General features: G+C 41.0%; 1 protein-coding gene and 1 long non-coding RNA gene across 2 annotated transcripts; one reads left to right on the forward strand and one right to left on the reverse strand.

The window, feature by feature from the left end:
• Positions 1 to 54: 54 nt before the first annotated feature.
• LOC145100464 (uncharacterized) lies at positions 55 to 1,547 on the reverse strand. Its single transcript, XR_013705060.1, has 3 exons — positions 1,421 to 1,547; positions 964 to 1,071; positions 55 to 657 (listed from the first exon to the last, which is right to left on the reverse strand). It is a non-coding gene; the product is annotated as an uncharacterized LOC145100464 (long non-coding RNA).
• Positions 1,548 to 5,753: 4,206 nt separating this feature from the next.
• On the forward strand, positions 5,754 to 7,602 carry LOC145100465 (uncharacterized). The gene is made up of 2 exons (XM_079037728.1): positions 5,754 to 6,868; positions 6,935 to 7,602. The coding sequence occupies exons 1-2, from the start codon at positions 5,768 to 5,770 to the stop codon at positions 7,427 to 7,429; spliced, it is 1,596 nt and encodes a 531-aa protein (XP_078893854.1). The 5' UTR covers positions 5,754 to 5,767; the 3' UTR covers positions 7,430 to 7,602.
• Positions 7,603 to 21,788: the final 14,186 nt, after the last annotated feature.

Consider the following 21,788-nt stretch of genomic DNA (forward strand, 5'->3'; position numbering starts at 1 on the left):
CAACTTCTGATCACACAATAATCGGTTAAATATGTTAAAAATTCAAATCTTCAATCATATAGCGTATAAAAAAGAGGAGTAAAAGAGTTTGGCTCGTGAACATGAATTCTAGACTTCTATTTACTACTTTTATTTACTGTTACTTGGTTCACCAACACCACTAATATCAATTGAGTTCAATATTCCAGACCCTTTGATTCTAGTTCTTGATCCTTCATCACAAACTGATTGGCTAATGACCGAATCACCCATAGTGGTACCGTTGTATCTGTTTGCAAGTGGCTGAATTAAGTATGGTCCAGGTTGACTGATGTATGAATAGTAATGCAGTGTTGGTGCCATATTGACCATAACGGCTCTTTCCTAGATCCAAACATAGTTTCTGCTCCAAATTAGTCAATCAATACCTTCCAGCATTTTCAATCATCCACTTCAACTAGACCACCATAATCGATATCTAAATAATATAAACTGAGTAAAGCAACAACAACCAAATAGATAATCTTAAAACCAGTCATCACCTTACCAGTTTCCTTGATGTAGACGCGCCTTACCAATTACCAACAAAATGAAGAACAAATTAAATAGATTTCTCACTTCGAATGGTGATTGCTAAAGGGGTTTCTGATAAGCCTTGACCATATGACACACCTTATGCTTAGATTTTAACAATCAAACAATAAACTAACATAAGGAACCAAAATTAATGACATCATACTTATGATAAAATAAAAATTAAAAAGCCCATTTCCTTCATTCAAATTTTCAGAAACAAAAATCCTTCTTTAAAGTAATTCAATAAGATTAAATTTTTAGAAAAAATTCAACTAAATAATCTACAAGATGTAACTATAATTTTTATGTTTAGAGGATTATACTAATAAAATGGAGAGAGAGAGAGAGAGAGAGAGAGAGAGAGACTCATGTAATATCACACAGGTACATAGATTGAAAGCAACTTACATGGACATGATTAGGTATCCCAACCACAAACTTCTCTTGGTTTGAAGAAAGCATATATCTAACAAGATTCTATGTATTATCGTTCATAGTTTTGCCCTCATCAACATCCTATAGAGGAAACAAAAGTGCTTACTATTAACATGAAACTAGAAAATCACCAAACTATATCAAAAAAATTAGATTATAAGACCAAAACGGATTATAAGCGTCATTGATTCCAAAAATAATCATGTGCTTAAAATTTAAGTGTTTTATTGATTCAAAAATAATATCATCAGCTTATCACGAGGAGCAAAAACCAGGAAAAAAAAGTGGTATTCTGAACCAGAAATTGGGAAAAAGAATTGAACTGTAGATTCAAAATCGTACAAGAAAGTCATATGCCTCATCAATTTCAGAAATAAAACATCATGTATAGATCCAGGAGGTGTAACCAAGTAAATAAAGTCGGACTTACTAGATGAAGAAGCAATAACCGGTGTCGCGATAGGAAGTCTGGAGTGAAGATCGGGGAACGATCGTCGGTGTGGGAGATCGGAGAAGGGTCACAACTCTTCTCTCTGATGAACATTATGAAGGAGTGTGTCAGGGGAATTGGTCTAATGACATGAACGAGGGTGTTGCAAGTATTGGGGGAGAACCAGGGTATTTTGGTAATTTTAATTTAAAATTCAAAAGCTATTAGTGGGAACCCAAAACATTTATTTTGGGGAAAACATTTTAGGGGGGAATGAAAATAAGGTTTTGGGAAATAATTTTTGTTTTTAAATTTTGATTTATTTTGGATTTAGGAATAATATATACATTTTAATATTTAAAATATTTCATACCACCAGAAGTGAAGGTGGTGATGGAGATGGTGTGGCCAACCGATTGTAATGTAATCGATGTGTGACGAAGAGAGAAATCGACCACTGGATAGATTACCGGTTGATATTTGAGAGTATAATATCTAAAGGTTAAATTATAAAGAACTCATGTATTTTGATGCCGAGACAAGGAAGAAAAAAACGAGAGTGATAATTAAAAAAAAAAAGATATCTATTAGGAAATCCGATCGTAATAGTCGTACCTTGTAACTTATATTTATCGCGTTGCTTCCTCTTCTTGGATTTTTCACGGTGGTTGATGTTGCTATGGTTGATGTTTAGGTTATGAGAGATGTATATTAGTTTTTAGGCAATTTCAAAAGGAGAAACTCAATCTATTCATTTTTTTTGGGGGGGGGGGGGGGGGGGGAGGAGGGAAGATTCTGATTTTTTTGACTTTTTCATAAATGTTGACCGGATAAGATTCAGTATTATTTTAATGCATAAAGTGATTGTACATGATGCACTAATGGATTGTAACTCTTAATTTTCAGCCTTTGACCAAATTTGCATAATAAGTAATAAAGATATATATATATATATATATATATATACATATATATATATAATGTATGTATATGTATATATATATATATATATATATATATATATATATATATATATATATATATGTGTGTGTGTGTGTGTATGTGTATGTGTATATCCTAAGCCTAAGCCTTAAGTCCTAATGCATAAACCCTAATACAAGCTCTAACCCATAAGCCTTAAGTATGAAGCCTTAAGCCCTAAAGAGTAAGCACTAAGCATTAAGCATGTATTAAGCCTTGAGCATTAAGACCTAAGATATAAGCCTCAATCCATAAGTGTTAAGCAGGCATCCCCAAACCCTAAGTCTTAATCCCTAACCCTTGAGGAATATGACATAAGCTATAATCCCTAAACCCTAAGCCTTAAGCTCTAATTCATAATCTCTAATCCCTAATCCACAAGCGACTAGACATAAGTTATAAGAGTTAAGCCTAAAGTCGTAAGCCTTCAGCCTTAATCTATAAGCCACAGGTTATGTGGATTAAGCGATAAGCCTTAAGCCATAATCCATAAACCCTAACCCCTAAGGTATAAGCCTTAAGTTGTAAGGCTTATGGTTAATGCCTTATGGCTTATGTCTTAAGGCTTATAGGTTAGGGCTCATGACATAATGCATATGGCTTAGGGCTTGGGGTTTATGGATTAGACTTAGTTTTGTGGCTTGTGGGTTATAATTTAAATACTATGGCCACCCATACTTATACCGCCCACCCTACCCCACATCTGCAACCACACTCTAATGCCCATCCACTTTCACTCCATATAACCTACAAGACCTTTACATAGACACACGTACCCCACACCAACATGCTTACCCTATACCCCCATATTTACCCTACCATATATATACGCTTATCCGCCCATTCCTACAAGCCCACACTAATGCTTAATCCACCCCACCTTTACAACAAACACCCTACCCCCACAAACCCACACCAACATATATCATATCCCACATCCACCTCTACACCACACACCCTACCCGCACACCATCCTCTCATACTCATATCCATTCCTACACTCAGATCCTTACCCTACCCTTACACCCCATCTAACCTTACCCATGTTGGTGATTTTGTATCATCAATGTGTATTTAAGTGTAATGGATTGACTTGTTGACCAAAAATTAATATTGATGAATATTAAACAAGTAAAGAAGGTGCGCAGTGCACACTTGTTTAAATGTATTCAAGATTCAAAGTAGACAGCCATTTAGGGGCGAAGCCCCTAAACGAACGGGGGTCAGGGGCAACGCTACTGGCGGGGTCCAAGGGGCAGAGCCCCTGGTTAGGGTCGAGCTGAACTTTCTGTAAATGAACCTGATTTTTTGACTTAATTTTGACCTTTATCAGAGAATTAAATATTTAATTCCCTCTTATTCCAATTTTAAGAAATTTGGTTCCCCCCAAAATCGCATAAGATTGATTTAATCCCAATTCCCTCTAATTCCAATTTTGAGAAATTTGCTCTCCCCCCAAATCGCATAAGATTGATTTAATCCCAAAATCCTTTAAACCTAATCTATTATTTTTCTCTCCATCCACGCACATAAGATACCTCTTACCCCTTTTCACGATGATGACATTGTCGGGCCTTCAACCGACGGTTAGATTTAAGATTTCGACTGGTGGTGGTGGATCGATGCTAACATTCAACCATCACGGACTATGTGAATACTTTGTTAGAAATTTATAATTTCCAGTCGAGTTCATCAGGTTCCTTTACCGTCTCTGGCTGTTGATCGTGTCTCCGTTTCCCTACGTCGTCATCATTATTATCAGTTGTCTCTATCCCACCATGTACGCCTGTATAAGGTATCGCTATTTTTTTATTTTTATTATTTGATTATCATATCGATTAATTCTTATTTGATTATCATATCGATTGTCTCTATCAATTGTCTCTATACCACCATGTACACCTTTATACGACACCTCTTATACCCTTTATATGATGACGACATCATCGAGCCTTCAACCACCAATCAGATTCAAAATTTTTACTTCTGCCTCAAGGCTTATACCACCGACTTCCATCCAGCCCTGTAAGTAAGTTAATAACTAAAATATATATCTGATTCTTAGCTTCTTGGTTTTTCTGTTTGTAGATAAGGGAAGCGGGTTGATGTCTATTGGATTTGTCAAGTCTTGAATGGTATTTTGGATTATTGACTGCAATTTAATAATTTACCTGTGATGGTGACATCTTTTAAGAGAGATTCCTGCTATTTGACCTTTTTACCCCTTTTAGGTATCTTGTTTGATGACAGCCCTTGATGTTATTAAGTTCTTTCCCTGTTATTTGGTGTTTTCTATCATATGATGGTTTTGACTGCTTTCCCTTGTCGAATTATTGTTTTGCTCTTGGTTGCCTTTTTGTGCTAGCTTTGATGGTTTTGGGCATGGTTATGCCTATTGATGTTGTAAGCTTAGCTCTGCTCGCTTCTAGACAAAAGATATCTGGGTATATTTACTTTTTGTTTCATAATTTAAGATTTTTACTTTTTACCCTAAACGTTGTGGTTGGTGTAAACAAATCACAATTGTGGGTGTCTTAATGTCTGTTGATGCCAACGTTTATAGGGATATATACAGTAAAGCCCCGATATTTTCATCCAATTGACACGAAAGTCCCAAACTAATTTTTTTTGACACAAAAGCCCGAATTACCGGCATTTATTGACCCGGTTGACCTTTTCTGCCGGTAACTCATTTAATAGCCGGTAATCGAGATGATGTGGCTACTAACGCTTACTTGGAAGATGACGAGGACATCATTAAATGAAGAAGGGTTAATCGAGCTGGAAAAACCTCTCTTTCTACTGCGACAATTCTAGGGTTTTTACTATGAAGGAGATACGAATTCGAGTCAAAGGGAGATACGAGTTGGAGCCTTGAAGATGGAAGGTGTGTTGGACTTTGACACGATCGATGTGGAACTAGATGAAGACCTTCTAAAGAAACAGAGTAGGAGATGTACAGATGAGTTCTTGAAATCACTGTCTCTTGACGATGAAGATGAAGACTTCATTATCCCATTATTCGAGAATGTTGAAGATGATGAAGCACCCGTGGAAGAAGAACCTTTGGATGACGAACAAGAGGAGGAAGAAAATGTATATGAAGTTGTGGATGAAGAGGAAAATGATAGTGAAGCTCAGTTTAAATATTCCACACATGATCCAAATGTGAAATGGAATAGAATGAAACCTCAAGAGGGAGAAAGGTATGAATCTCCACAGCAACTTAAACTCTGTTTAACAAATCATGCCATATCTAAAGGTTATCAGATTAGGTTTAATAAATGTGATAGTGTTAGACTACATTGTGTGTGTGCTAGTGATCATGAGAAATTCGGTTGCCCTTATTATGTTAAAGCCTCTTGGATGAGCACTGAAAAGTCATTCCAAATAAAGAAAATGTATCCACATCATACATGTGTCAAGAATTTTAACAATGGAAAACTTATGGGACCAACATGGTTAGCTAGACAATTCCTTAAAGAACTTATTAGGACACCTAATTTGAAAGCTAAGGAAATCCAAGAAAAAGTTCAACACAAATTTCACACTAAGATTTCATGGGTAAGGAGTTATAGGGCTAGATGTAGGGCAATGTCCATGATTGAGGGAAAATTAGGTGATCACTATGCAAGGGTGTGGGATTATGGTGGACAAAATGAATTTGAAGTTAGAAATGGTCTTGAATCATATGGAGTCAACATAGAGAAAAGGAGTTGTGCATGTAGACTTTGGGATGTATCAGGGATACCATGTGTCCATGCCCAAGCATCTATCATGTTAACTCATCAGGATCCAAAGACATTTATCAGCAAGTGGTTTGGTAAGGCAATGTACATTTCAAGTTATAGTTCTAACATTCTACCTGTTAATGGCAGCAATTTATGGAAAGAAGCTCCTTATATTAAGCCCTTACCCCCCTTAGAGAGGAGGATGCCAGGCAGGCCTACTGTGAAAAGGAAAAGGCATGTATCAGAGAGGGATGACAAGCTCTCTCAAGTGTCCTCAAAGGGCAGAACTGTCCAATGTCAAAACTGTCAACAAAAGGGGCACAACAAGAAAACCTGTAAAACTCCACATGTTGAAGCAGATCCTAAACCCAATAAGAAAATAGGCAGGCCAAGATTGGACCCTAGTCTAACCCAATGGACAAGACGTGGTAGAGGGGGGAGAAGGGGAAATAGAGGAGGTGATAGGGTACCTAGAGGTGGGGGTGGCTTTCATAGCTGGTTTGAAAGAGGTGAAACCTCAAATACAGTACCACCCCAAAAAAGGGTCAATGAAGAATATAATTCTGAAGAGATGGTGGATGTAGATGTGATGAGTGATGGAGATGGGCTGGATATGGCAGATATGGACTACATTACACAACAAATTACAGAGTTGAGGAAATCAGGTTACACTGATGTAGACATTATGAGATGCCTTGGAATTACAAAAGCTCATTTAGAAGAGTTTGGATATGTGGTAAGGTTTCATTTAGTGTTTATGTATATGATTAAGTGTTTTTACTATTTTTTTTTTCTGTTTTAGGCTGCCAATGTTGAAGGTGGACTAGAAGGAGATGGACAGGGTAATGAAGAAGAAGGAGGACATGGACAAGGAGATGGAGTGGAAGGAGGTGGAGATGGACAAGAAGGAGATGGACAAGAAGGAGAAGGAGATGGACAGGGTAATGAAGAAGAAGGAGGACATGGACAAGGAGATGGAGTGGAAGGAGGTGGAGATGGACAAGAAGGAGATGGACAGGGTAATGAAGAAGAAGGAGGACATGGACAAGGAGATGGAGTGGAAGGAGGTGGAGATGCACAAGAAGGAGATGGACAAGAAGGAGAAGGAGATGGACTAGAAGAAGATGAAGAAGGTGTTCCAGTGAATGATCCAGTACAACAAGGGCATTTTGGGAATAATATGAAACAAAGAACAAGGAGACCCTCAGAGAGGATCATTCTTCAGAAGCTGAAAAAGAAGGTGGTTGACCCTCTTGGTATAGGAATGTGTGAAGATAAGGCATTAGTTATAGATTAGTGATAGGGTTTATCATCTTTTGGTTCATATTTTGTAAAAGGTGCTACTATGTAAACTGTTGCATACCATCTTTTGGTTCATATTTTGCATACCACCTTGTGGTTCATATTTTGTAAATGGTGGTACATATCCACTTATATTGGTTCATATTTTGTAAACAATTACTGGTAATTAAGCAAGGGCATTAATCAATCGTCACAATTGATCAATGTCATATTTTATTTCAAGTTTGGTTGTGCAGGTTAGCCTTGGTTATTGACAGTTTTATTATTCATATGTGGTTCATAGTTGTCGTACTTTGATTTCACCATAATTCAATACAACATAAGTAAAATGTTCATTACATTGCAAAAGAAACAACATCGTACATAGTGACTACATATCCCACTACATTATCTTAAAATACAAACCAAAACATAAACCCAAAATAAACCAGAACATTGACCACCTTGGAACAACACCACCCGCACCTTGAACTTGAGCTGGAACAACTTCTACTACTGCTTCTTCCATTTGTTCTACAACACCTCCATTCCACCCATTGTGCAATTGTAAGAGCAAGTCCTTGTACCACTGATTAGGGAGTGGAGGATCCACCCAATCAAAGAATTTGCAATCATTACTCGAATCCTGGATAATCCAAGATTAAAGAAAGAAAAAAAAACTAAAAGATGAAGAATTTCAACATTAACAACTAACCCTATAATTTGGGCACCCAATGAATCTTTTTCCAAGATTTCTTGTCTTCCATGAAGTCCACCTTCCAACTAAGTCACCGCAGTCGCAATGTGTCCTTTGAGGGGGATTGAACCTTCGCATAACCTTGCTTCCAACAGATGAAGAAGACGACATTCTCGTCTTTTCCTTTGACAAATACGAAGCTAGGGTTCATGGGAATTGACGGTATGGTGCTTAAGTAAGGTCGAAAACTCCACATAAGCCTCTCATTTAATAAATATGTGGTCCATGTAAGCATTTGGTGCTACTTCACCAAGTAAACCGGATGCACCGGCAGAAAAGGTCAATTGGGTCAATAAATGCCGGTAATTCGGGCTTTTGTGTCAAAAAAAATTAGTTTGGGACTTTCGTGTCAATTGGATGAAAATATCAGGACTTTACTGTATATATCCCACGTTTATGAGCCAGGTAATTGTTATTCACTTTTGGTAAACTTTATTCAATGAAAAAGTCTAATGTTGGGTTGCTTGCTTTTTACTTGTGTTTTTGTAGCACTTGATTTGTTGCATGCTTATGGATTTAACAAAATGGAGAAAGTTAGATTAACTTTAGTGTTCTTGATTAACATGATCTAATTTTGTTAGCCTGTATCTTATTTTTATGCAAATAAGGTGTTTGATTAATCGACTCAAAGAATCTGACTTATATGTATATGGGTTTATATTGATCTATCTTGCTGCCAGGTACCTTGATTTCAATAAATTTTATTTCTTTTGTTGAACTGGATGATTATCGTAAATTTTGTTGCGTAGCTTGACTTTGGTCACATCTTTCTTACCTTAACTTTTTATATATTTTTTAGGCCCTAAAGAACCTTAGCTACGGCAGGTTCAATTATCCAAGAACTGGTAAAGCCAGCTTCTTTCCTTATGTGAATTGCAGGTATTGTTCTAAGAACAATATAAATGGATGGATAATGATTCATTTGTTCTAAATAGATGGATTATAAGCCAATTATTTTAAATAAATTGATCATGACTCCACTTGACCAAGTTATCATTAAAATTTTACCATTAGTTAAGAGTTTTTTTATTATAAATTATATGAAGTGTACTATTTATCTATTTTTTAACTGATCCGACCATGTGGCATTTTAGATTTTCATCAATCTGCTTGTCTACTTTATATATGGGGTATATACTTCATATGATTTCTTTAAAAATCTAGTAGTAGATTTCTTTCGTTTATATTGTTTTGATGTGTATGAAATATAGCAAAAGTAACAATAAAAAATTGAATTAATGTCACCGAATGTTAAACAATAATCACACTTGAAAATTTTCTTGTGTCTATAATATAAATGTGGCCATGCTTTTATGTTTTTCAATGTCTCTAAAATTATACAATAGTCACTTTACATTATTTTTGACATGTGGTTAAAAGGTTAACAATAACCATGATCTAAACTAAATATGTGTCTACATGTGTTTTAAGATCATGTTTTTCTCATGTTTTTGTGACGATAACTTAACCAATAACAACATCGAAAAAAATAACGTGTCAAATAAATTACATTTCACTAAATTCAATACTCTGTGACTAATAATTCATATATCGTCATGTTTAGATAATATTTGTGTGTTAGAATATAAACCAAACGACATGTTAATATACATATAATGTGCCAATATGGAAGACAATAGTCATGTTTATCTATTGTTTGTATACGATAGGCAATAGTCACAATAATAGATTATTTTTGTGACTAATTATTAGTAAATCGCCACTTATGAAATTAATTACATGTGGCCATTTAGCGAACATTGTGATGTTCAACATAATTACATGTTTACAAAAGATACTCAATAGTGTTAATAAACTTTAAACTGTGTGACAATATATTAGTAAAACACCACACAAAAACAACATGCATGTCGCAAGTTCATGATATACAGTCACTACAATTACTAAATAAATGTGTCCACTGACGGTTTAACGCCACAATATTGGATAAAATGATTGATTTTAGCAACAAAATTTCCTACCTATTAGCCACACTTTTATAATACGGTCACATTTTTTCATATCATACAGGCACTACATTTTAAAGTGACTATAAGACTCATACGATGGCGTCACCTTCTGTCACACTTTTAGTGAAAAAATAAAATGTCACTATACGCATATGGTCACACTTTTTTGGTGTGACTGTAAGTCATTTTTCTTGTAGTGATTTTGTAGATATAAAATACATATACAGTTTAAATCGTATAAAATCATTCATCCAGCATAGACAACAAGTATTCAGATAATATTCACACATAGCACGTAATTTATATAAAATACTTCATATTTATGTGTAAGATGAAAGTAACTATGCACTCACATGTTAAGGTGGTGATTCCAAACTCAGACAGCGCTTCGCTTTTATTAATTTATTTTCTTTCGACGAAATCTAGTATCATTATCACTAGATTTTAGTCTAATATTTACTGCGACTAATTATTAGTCTAGATTCATCATTAACTCAGAGTCTACTTCATGATCTATCATGTAAGGAACAAACAGGTAGGATCATATTGGAGGTAGGGTCTGTTTGGTATACGAAGTATACTGTTTGGAAATCCCACTTTAAACACCTCACTAAATCACAACCAAGACATCATTCTCGTAAGTTGATCAATCAGTATAATGACTTTGAATCACTGATAAATCTTATTTATAGGTTCATAATAACGATTATATTTATATATAAGCTATATAACGACTTTGAATCACTGATAAATCTTATTTATAGGTTCATAATAACGATACTATATTTATATATAAGCTATATTAAAAGTATGCTAGGCGTATCTCACTTACAGCGGATTTTTATTAAAAATCAGGCTTTGCTAGAGCAGCTTTTCCGAGACGAAAAGCACTTTTTCTCGGAGCCGTTGGGAGCTCTGGGGCTTCCTTCTCGTGCTAGGGGGTACCCTAGGCTTTTTTTTTGGGGGGGGGGGGGGTGGAGGGTTGTTGTAACAGCCCGGATTTCCAGGTATCTTTTATGTTTATGTTTTTGGTGTTTTGAGAGGGGACTCAGCGAGTTGGAGCTCAGACTCGCCGAGTAGGATCGCGGTTCTGGACGCGGGTTCGCGCCTGGACTCGGCGAGTCCAGGGTATGGACTCGGCGAGTCTGCGATGTTTAATGAAACCCTAATTTCTCGGGTTTGGGACCTATTTAAAGGGCCTTATGGCCGTCATTTGTGCTCACCAGTCCCTTGAGTGAAACCCTAATCGAGTGTGAGCGTTTGGAGCATAGAAGGAGGCCATTATTGATCTTGGAGGTGTCATCTTGCAAGGAAAAGGGAGGATTAGCTAAGGGAAAGCAAGGGGAGCCACTTCCTGAAGGCTTGAGGTCCAGAACATCGCATTTGAGGTATATTCTTCGAGCTATTTCTGCTATGTTGAGATTTATGTTGATTTAGGGCTTATTGAGCCCTTTTATGATAAGATCTAGTGCTTCCTTGGTCCCTTGAGTGAGTCAAGTTGTAGATATGGACCTTTGGAGGTCCAGAGTGTCCCTTTGCCCAAGCTTTTTGTGAATCAATGGAGGTTTTGGATTGGAATCCTTATGCCTTAGGTCAAAATGCCATTTATGAGCCATGAGGTGTGTTATGAACACCAAGATAAGGACTTTACGTGATGAATCAGTCTAGGAAGGCCAGATCTATGAGTTGTTGGAGCGGATCTGACCTCAGAAGCAAGTTTGAGTTGGTGCATGGCATGGACTCGCCGAGTCTGAAGAACAGACTCGGCGAGTAGCGTGAAGATTATCCTTGACCACTCAGTGAGTGGTCCAGCCGAGTTATGAGTTGACTCAGTGAGTCAGGGAGAGTTAGAGAGGGTTGACAGGTGGACCGAGTCGAGCTAGGACTCGCCGAGTTGTTCTTGAGACTCGACGAGTTGAGTCGTGGTGGCCCCGCGATTCATGCCAGGTGGAACCCGTCGAGTCAGGGGTGTACTCGACGTGTCAAAAAGGGAATCCTAGAGAGTTGGTGAAAACGTCTAGACTCGCCGAGTCGCCCTAGTGCACTCGCCGAGTCCGGTCAAAGTTGACCGTTGACCAAGAGTTGACCAGAGTTGACTTCTTAGGGGTAGTCAACCTTAGTGTTAAAAAGTGTTAATATGTTATAGGGAGATTGTAGCTCGGAGGATCAAGCACGTGTGATTTCGGGATTTGCTAGTTATCGATATTCACGAGGTGAGTCTTCTCACTATACTTTACCTTGAGTAGGTAATCAGAGTTATGTGTCAGAGTATGTGTATGTTATGTGTATGCTATGTGTTGTACTGCATGATGTCTATGTGATTTATGCTGTGCATGTTTATAGAGTTGGAACCGGAAGGTTCCCAGAGTTAGAACCTGAGGGTTCACAGAGCTTGGGTGCACGGACCCACAAAGTTATAGCCTCGAGTGGCTAATATATATGTGTTTATGTGGTATTTTGGGGAACTCACTAAGCTTTGTGCTTACAGTATTAGTGTTGTTGTTTCAGGTACTAGCGATGACCGTGGGAAGGCGCCGGCTTGATCTGTAAACACGCATGGGATTTTTGATATACATTGATCTTGGGATTTTGTATAATGTGAATTGAGATTTAAACTTGATGTTTTTATGAAAAGTTAATGAGAAATGTTTTTATAAATTGTGAAAATTATTTTGAAATTCATGGTGTTACAAGTTGGTATCAGAGCCTTGGTTTGAGGGATTCGAGTACACCTTCGGGCGTATTTGAACTCAAACTGAGGATTTGAGAAGTATTTTCAAAAAAAAAAGAAGTATAAAAGATTTTGAAAATGCAGAGCAGAGTTGTGTGTACGATCAGTCCGCACCCGAACGGTGATTTCCCAAAATACCCTTATGTTATGTGATATTGATACTGATATGATGTATTCGCATGCTAGAGTAGGCTAGGTATTCCTATTAGGACTAGAGTGGCCTGATTTGTGATGCCTTAGCCTAGGAAGAGGTGAGCTGCTATGAGATGCTTGAGAGTGAGTAGGTAGCAGCAAGGGGCTTATGAGAGATCTATTAGAAGGAGGTCTATGCATGATAGAGTACTTGGAAATTGGGATCCGAAGAGTAGGACTTGGGTGTATTCTGATATGGTGTGGACAGTAGTATTGGGCCCGTACTACTGAAAGCACCGGAGCAGTATACAGCCTAAGTAAGAATCTTTGGAATACCAAGAATCAAGGAGGAAAGAGTTGACGAGTGTGAGTATGCTCGTAAGGGTTTTAATTTATCGTATGTTGTATTTCAGAGGTAGATCATGGTGAGGACACACTTGATGCCCGAGAGCAGTGGTACCAGTGATGAGGAGATCCGCCGGATCATTCATGAGGAGGTGGCTGCGGCCATCAGGGCAGAGATACCGGAGATGTTTGGGTCTATAAAGACCACGCTGATTGAGACGTTTGATGAGCGTTATGCCGCTCTTTCCGAGGCTGCTGTTGCAGCGGCTACCGCAGCGATTGCTGCTGTGAGGCCGCAAGGTGGTGATGCGTTGCTGTTCTGAGAGTTCAGCAACACAAAACCACCAGAGTTTGATGGGACCCAGGATCCGGTGGCAGCGATGAGGCGAATATCTGATATTGAGGGGTGCTTCTTCACTTGCTCATCTCCTGAGCATTTGAAGGTCCGGTTCGCGCTGAACCAGCTTCGCTTGGGAGCGAAGGACTGATGGATGTTTGTGAGGCGCATTATACGCCTACTGAGCTTGCGGCAGTGACCTGGGAGAGGTTCACTGTCATGTTCCGAGATAAGTACGTTCCCCAGGTGGAGAGGGAATGTTTGGCACAGGAGTTTCTGACCCTCAAGCAGGGTACTGAGTCGGTTACAGCGATCACGAGGATGTTTCATGAGAGGGCGATGTTCTGCCCTGAGCACGTGTCCACTGAGCAGGCATGTATGAGCCGTTATTTGAGCGTTTTGAGGCGGGATATTCGGGAGTTCGCGGCGAACTCCTCGTACCGGACATTTGCTGAGCTTCAGGAAAATGCCCGGAAGAGGGAGATTGAGCTAGAGACTCAGGCTAGGGAGGATGCAGAGTCTCAGGGGAGGGATCGGCGACCAGCACAGTCTCAGCCGGCAGCCAAGCGGGCCAAGCCCGCTGATCCCAAACCAGGGAACCAGAAGGGCCGCACTTGTGGGAAGTGTGGCAAGGGTCATGATGGAGTCTGCCGAGCGGGATCTTGCTACAAATGTGGCAAGGAGGGGCATATGGCCAAGGATTGCCCCAAGGGGTTTGCAGTGTGCTTCCACTGCAATCAGACCGGACACCGGAAGGCAGAGTGTCCGCAGCTGCGAGGGTCATCTCAGGGAGCACCTCAGGGATCTGCCCCTGCCGCCATCAGAGCTACAGAGAGTCGGCCAGTGAAGGCCGAGGCGCCGAGGGCACGAGGGGGAGCCTTTCAGCTGACCGCGGAGGAGGTTCGCGCAGCGCCCGATGTCGTGGCTGGTATGTATTCTTTCATATATTTATTTTGATGTTGAGATATTATGCTTATGTTATGTTATGTGTAGGTACTTTTCTTGTGAATTTTGTACCTGCCTTGGTGTTATTTGACTCAGGTGCGAGTCGGTCTTTTGTATCTTTGGCTTTTAGTCAGCATATCAGTGTTAGTCGTGAGGCGTTGAGTCGGCCTCTGAGAGTTTCCATAGCTGATGAGAGGAAGATATATGCCACAGAGGTTCTCCGAGGTTGCGTAGTTGAGATATTCGGTGTTGAGTTCCCGATTGATCTGATTCCTATTGATATGGGTGATGTCTGTGTCATTGTGGGCATGGATTAGTTGAGCAGATTCGGTGCGGTCATCGACTGTGAGCGACAGCTGGTGACCATACGATACCCTAGTGGGGGAGTTCTTTCGGTGTACGGCGAGGGTACACGTTCAGGATCAGCGTTTTGTTCGACCGCTAGGGCGAGGCAGTGTCTACAACAGGGCTGTAAGGGTTTTGTGGCGTATGTGGTCGATACGTGGGTGATTTCCGAGAGGTCGAGTTCAGTGGAGGAGGTTCCGGTAGTGCGTGAGTTCCCGGATGTATTTCCCGAGGAGTTGCCGGGTGTGCCTCCTGTGAGGCAAGTGGAGTTCAGTATCGATTTGGTTTCGGGGGCTGCGCCTATCGCTAAGGTGCCTTATCGCCTTGCACCTCCAGAGATGCAAGAGTTATCCTCACAGCTTCAGGAGCTGCTGCGGAAGGGGTTTATTCGGCCGAGCAGCTCGCCGTTGGGAGCACCTATCCTGTTCGTCAAGAAGAAGGATGATTCACACCGGATGTGCATTGATTACCGGGAGTTGAACAACCTGACGGTCAAGAACCGTTACCCATTGCCGAGGATCGACGATTTGTTCGATCAGTTACAGGGAGCATCTTGGTTTTCCAAGATTGATTTGAGATCGGGATATCATCAGGTGAGGGTGCGGGATGAGGACGTCCAGAAGACAGCGTTCAGGACGCGTTATGGGCATTATGAGTTTGTGGTGATGCCTTTTGGGCTCACCAATGCCCCGACAGTGTTCATGGATCTCATGAACCGGGTGTGTAGGCCGATGCTGGATCGGTCGGTGATTGTGTTTATCGACGACATTCTGGTATATTCGAGATCTAGAGAGCAGCATGAGGAGCATCTGAGAGAGGTTCTTGGAGTTCTGAGATCGGAGAGGCTCTATGCCAAATTCTCCAAGTGTGATTTCTGGTTGCGGGAGGTTCAGTTCTTAGGACATCTCGTTAAACAGGAAGGGATTTTGGTCGATCCGGCCAAGGTGGAGGCAGTGATGAGTTGGGAGGTGCCGAAGTCACCCTCCGAGATCAGGAGTTTCCTAGGGTTGGCAGGGTATTATCGGAGATTTATCAAGGATTTCTCCAAGATCGCAGTGCCAGTCACCAGATTGACCCGGAAGGGTGGTGCTTTTTCATGGGGCCCCGAGCAGCAGGCCTCCTTTGAGACACTTCGCCAGAGGTTGTGCGAAGCCCCGGTGTTAGCTCTCCCGAAAGGGATGGAGGACTTTGTGGTATTCTGTGATGCATCGATTTTGGGATTGGGAGCGGTGCTGATGCAGAGAGGGCATGTGATAGAATATGCATCGAGGCAGCTGAAGCCTCATGAGACGAGATATCCCACCCATGATCTAGAGTTGGGGGCAGTGGTGTTCGCCCTCAAGATTTAGCGTCACTACTTGTATGGGGTTCGGTGTACGATATACATGGACCATAAGAGTCTGAAGTATTTGATGGATAGGCCCAACCTAAATATGCGTCAGAGAAGGTGGTTGGATGTGGTCAAGGATTATGATTGTGAGATCCTGTACCACCCAGGCAAGGCTAATGTGGTAGCCGATGCGTTGAGCCGCAGGGCAGAGAGCACTCCACTGTGGGATGTGTGTTTGAGATTGACTGTGATAGTTCCGGTATTGGACGCCATTCGCGGGGCACAGGCCGAGGCTGTGCAACCTGAGATGCAGAAGAGGGAACGAGTTGTTGGTTTGGTTTCAGAGTTCGTGACCGATGGTCGGGGTCTTATGACATTTCAGGGGCGTATCTGGGTACCGTTTGTGGGAGGAACGCGTACCACTTTGATGGAGGAGGCTCATCGGTCGAAATTTTCGATCCATCCGGGGGCCACTAAGATGTATTTGGATTTGAGAAAGAAGTATTGGTGGCCCTGTATGAAGAGGGACGTCGCATGGTTTGTTGAGAGGTACTTGACCTGCCGTAGGGTTAAGGCCGAGCACCAGAGGCCGCATGGCAAGTTGCAGCCATTAGAGGTTCCCGAGTGGAAGTGGGAACAGATCACTATGGATTTCATCACCAAATTGCCGAGGACTGCCAGAGGAGTTGATGCAATTTGGGTGATTGTGGACAGATTGACGAAGAGCGCTCACTTCCTTGCCATTAGTGAGATTTCTTCAGCAGAGAAATTGGCGGAGGTGTATGTGAGGGAAGTGGTATCTCGGCATGAGGTGCCGATCTCGATTGTTTCGGACCGTGATGTGCGTTTCACTTCCAAATTCTGGAAGAAATTTCATGAGGAGTTGGGTACTAGACTGCATTTTAGTACCGCATATCATCCCCAGACAGACGGTCAGAGTGAGCGGACGATTCAGACGCTTGACGACATGCTCCGGGCATGTGTGTTGGATTTCGGGGATAGTTGGGATGCGTATTTACCCTTGGCAGAGTTTTCCTACAACAACAGCCATCATTCGAGCATTGGTATGCCACCCTTTGAGCTGTTGTATGGGAGGAGGTGTCGGACCCCCATTTGTTGGGGAGAGGTTGGGCAGCGAGTGATGGGCAGTACAGAGATCGTGCTTCAGATGACAGAGCAGATTCAGCAGGTCAGACAGAGGTTGTTGACCGCTCAAAGCCGACAGAAGAGTTATGCAGACAGACGTCGGTCCGAGCTTGAGTTTCAGGTCGGCGACTTCGTTCTCCTGAAGGTCTCTCCATGGAAAGGAGTGATTCGATTCAGGAAGAGGGGCAAGTTGGGGCCCCGGTATATTGGTCCATTTCGTGTGGTTGCGAGGGTAGGCCGGGTAGCTTATCATTTGGAGTTGCCAGCAGAGTTGGGGCAGATTCACGACACTTTTCATGTGTCGCAGTTGAGGAAGTGTATAGCCGACGAGTCGGCAGTGGTTCCATTAGAGGATATTCAGGTGGATGCGAGCCTAAATTATGCCGAGAGGTCAGTGGCCATCAGAGATCGGAAGATCAAGGTTCTGAGGAACAAGGAGGTACCTCTGGTGTTGGTTCAGTGGCAACATCGGAAGGGATCAGAGATGACCTGGGAGCCGGAGCATGAGATGCGTGAGCAGCATCCGGAGCTATTTTCAGAGCGAGACTTCGAGGGCGGAGTCTAGTTCTAGTGGGGGAGAGTTGTAACAGCCCGAATTTCCAGGTATCTTTTATGTTTATGTTTTTGGTGTTTTGAGAGGGGACTCGGCGAGTTGGAGCTCAGACTCGCCGAGTAGGATCGCGGTTCTAGACGCGGGTTCATGCCTGGACTCGACGAGTCCAGGGTATGGACTCGGCGAGTCTGCGATGTTTAATGAAACCCTAATTTCTCGGGTTTGGGACCTATTTAAAGGGCCTTATGGCCGTCATTTGTGCTCACCAGTCCCTTGAGTGAAACCCTAATCGAGTGTGAGCATTTGGAGCATAGAAGGAGGTCATTATTGATCTTGGAGGTGTCATCTTGCAAGGAAAAGGGAGGATTAGCTAAGGGAAAGCAAGGGGAGCCACTTCCTGAAGGCTTGAGGTCCAGAACATCGCATTTGAGGTATATTCTTCGAGCTATTTATGCTATGTTGAGATTTATGTTGATTTAGGGCTTATTGAGCCCTTTTATGATAAGATCTAGTGCTTCCTTGGTCCCTTGAGTGAGTCAAGTTGTAGATCTGGACCTTTGGAGGTCCAGAGTGTCCCTTTGCCCAAACTTTTTGTGAATCAATGGAGGTTTCAGATTGGAATCCTTATGCCTTAGGTCAAAATGCCATTTATGAGCCATGGGGTGTGTTATGAACACCAAGATAAGGACTTTACGTGATGAATCAGTCTAGGAAGGCCAGATCTATGAGTTGTTGGAGCGCATCTGACCTCAGAAGCAAGTTTGAGTTGGTGCATGGCATGGACTCGCCGAGTCTGAAGAACAGACTCGGCGAGTAGCGTGAAGATTATCCTTGACCACTCAGTGAGTGGTCCAGCCGAGTTATGAGTTGACTCAGTGAGTCAGGGAGAGTTAGAGAGGGTTGACAGGTGGACCGAGTCGAGCTGGGACTCGCCGAGTTGTTCTTGAGACTCGACGAGTTGAGTCGTGGTGGCCCCGCGATTCATGCCAGGTGGAACCCGTCGAGTCAGGGGTGTACTCGACGTGTCAAAAAGGGAATCCTAGAGAGTTGGTGAAAACGTCTAGACTCGTCGAGTCGCCCTAGTGCACTCGCCGAGTCCGGTCAAAGTTGACCGTTGACCGTTGACCAAGAGTTGACCAGAGTTGACTTCTTAGGGGTAGTCAACCTTAGTGTTAAAAAGTGTTAATTAGAGACATATGATGTTATAGGGAGATTGTAGCTCGGAGGATCGAGCACGTGTGATTTCGGGATTTGCTAGCTATCGATATTCACGAGGTGAGTCTTCTCACTATACTTTACCTTGAGTAGGTAATCAGAGTTATGTGTCAGAGTATGTGTATGTTATGTGTATGCTATGTGTTGTACTGCATGATGTCTATGTGATTTATGTTGTGCATGTTTATAGAGTTGGAACCGGAAGGTTCCCAAAGTTAGAACCTGAGGGTTCACAGAGCTTGGGTGCACGGACCCACAAAGTTATAGCCTCGAGTGGCTAATATATATGTGTTTATGTGGTATTTTGGGGAACTCACTAAGCTTTGTGCTTACAGTGTTAGTGTTGTTTCAGGTACTAGCGATGACCGTGGGAAGGCGCCGGCTTGATCTGTACACACGCATGAGATTTTTGATATACATTGATCTTGGGATTTTGTATAATGTGAATTGAGATTTAAACTTGATGTTTTTATGAAAAGTTAATGAGAAATGTTTTTATAAATTGTGAAAATTATTTTTAAATTCATGGTGTTACAGTTGTTAGAGAATGTTTAGGGGGAGAAAGAAGTAGGAAAAGGTGTGAGGAATGAGGCAGCCCCCGCACCTCTATTTATAGGCTACCTGGAGTGACTCCACGTCGTGGTCTTGTGTAGGCTCCAAGGCTTCGCGTAGTGTTGACACATGGCAGTAGACGCATGTAGAACAAACAATCTTTAAAAACACATAAGTTTCTCATACGAAATCCGTTTTCGACCTTCTCTATATCCAAGCGTAGGTAATGACAAGATCTACAACTCTCCTTTTGACTTCGTCGACTAATTCTCGACCGATTTTAAATTTAACAGTGTGAGAAGATTATATTATTAAATGACTGCGTAAAATTCATAACTTCTTCATACGGACTCCGTTTTCATCTGTCTTTTTATCGTTGAGTTCCTATTATTGAGATCTTCAATTCTCATTTAGGTTGCGTAGGCCAAAAATCAATCGATCTAAAATTTGAATTTCGGGTTGTGCACTGCTATGCCCGATCTTAGAAAAATCATAACTTCCTCATACGAAGTCGGAATGGGCATTCTTTCTATGCACACTATCGGTTTAACATATACTACAACTTTAGTTTAGATTGGTAAGGCTAAAAAGTCCTCCATTGTAAATTTACTATTTACGTCACACAGCATCGTGCTGGTTTTGTCGCGAAACTTCGACAGGTCACAACTTCTTTGTTATAACTCGGATTTCATAGTTCTTTATATGTCCGGAAGCCTTGTCACTACCACTACAACTTTCTTCATCGATATCAGGTTTATCTAACACTTTAATTTGACGCTTATTTTTATCCTTTATTTATTATACCTTTATAAGTAAGTATAAAGCACATAAATTCACATAATTCACGTAATACTCAAATAATTCATCTTTATTACTTCAAAATAGGTTACAATGGTCGACCTGACTATTACATTACTATACTAAAGCTTAACCCCGAAACACCGGCGTTACAATCCCGTAGCCTTACAACGTGTTTTCTAGCCTCGATTAGTGTCCTGGACTACTTTCACGTCGTGAACATACATGTTCACTTCGTGAACTAAGGCGACTAGGGTTTCTACCACATGTCATGTTTTGAGACAAATACATCTTTGGAAGATCATAACTTTTGCTTTGAAAGTACGTCAACATAAAGTTGGTGAGTCCACAAGTTTTGAGTATGAGAAAATAGTATTTTTTTCCATGTTCGAAAAGTATAAAAATTAGTTTTAAAATATCATTCTAACTTTTACTTATCTCTAACATATTGTATATATCCTAGGCATACTGGTTTACTTACCAAATAAGTGATACCTATAATTTTCATATACTATGAGTACTAAACCAAGGAAGGTTACTACATACAAATCTTATTTCAATTCTATACGAGTATGTATGCTAGGTATAATTGTCTACTTAAAGAGCAAGTAGCATACTTACAAGTTCCTTGTACCTAGAGTATAAGTGTTTCGGAAACTTATACTTAACATTCATACTTGTATATCGACAAATTATAATGCTTCTAAAATTTTGCTACCATGAGTCTATAACTGCTGCTATGACATAAAGACCTCTGATTAAAACATTCCACCAATGGTTCCTCCATTGGTGCCATAATAAAACCGCCATTAGTGCCACAAAGGATTACACCAAGGTAAATACTTCCCCCGTGAGCTTCATCGACGTCGAGTCCAAAACAAAACAATCAATGGGAAAGTTCGTAACCCGCAAACTGTTGGGTTGTAGCTAGAAACCACTGGCGGGGGTGTCAACCCGTATAGATTTATAGTCTACCATAAAACCGTTTGGGTTGTAGCTAGCAACCATGGATGGGGTGTTAACCATATAGATCTATACACAACTTCCTCGCTCACACGGGATTAACAGTTACAGGTCAGAGGATTTCCACTAAGATTTCTAATATTAGTTGATGAATAAAATAGCTCATGTAGACTATGTTGACCACCTATAGTTCTAATAGTGAAAGCATATTCGTGTCTAAAAACCTAAGTTACAAGACTATGCATTTAAACGTTAC

Source organism: Lactuca serriola, chromosome 4, assembly GCF_051521515.1.
Source record: "Lactuca serriola cultivar US96UC23 chromosome 4, Lser_US96UC23_V15, whole genome shotgun sequence".
NCBI classification, from domain to species: domain Eukaryota; kingdom Viridiplantae; phylum Streptophyta; class Magnoliopsida; order Asterales; family Asteraceae; genus Lactuca; species Lactuca serriola.

Coding starts and splice junctions, on each gene's coding strand:
- LOC145100465 (XM_079037728.1), top strand. CDS start 5,768: ATGAGCACTGAAAAGTCATTCCAAATAAAGAAAATGTATCCACATCAT. Junction 6,869..6,934: donor TAGAAGAGTTTGGATATGTG/GTAAGGTTTCAT, acceptor TTTCTGTTTTAG/GCTGCCAATGTTGAAGGTGG.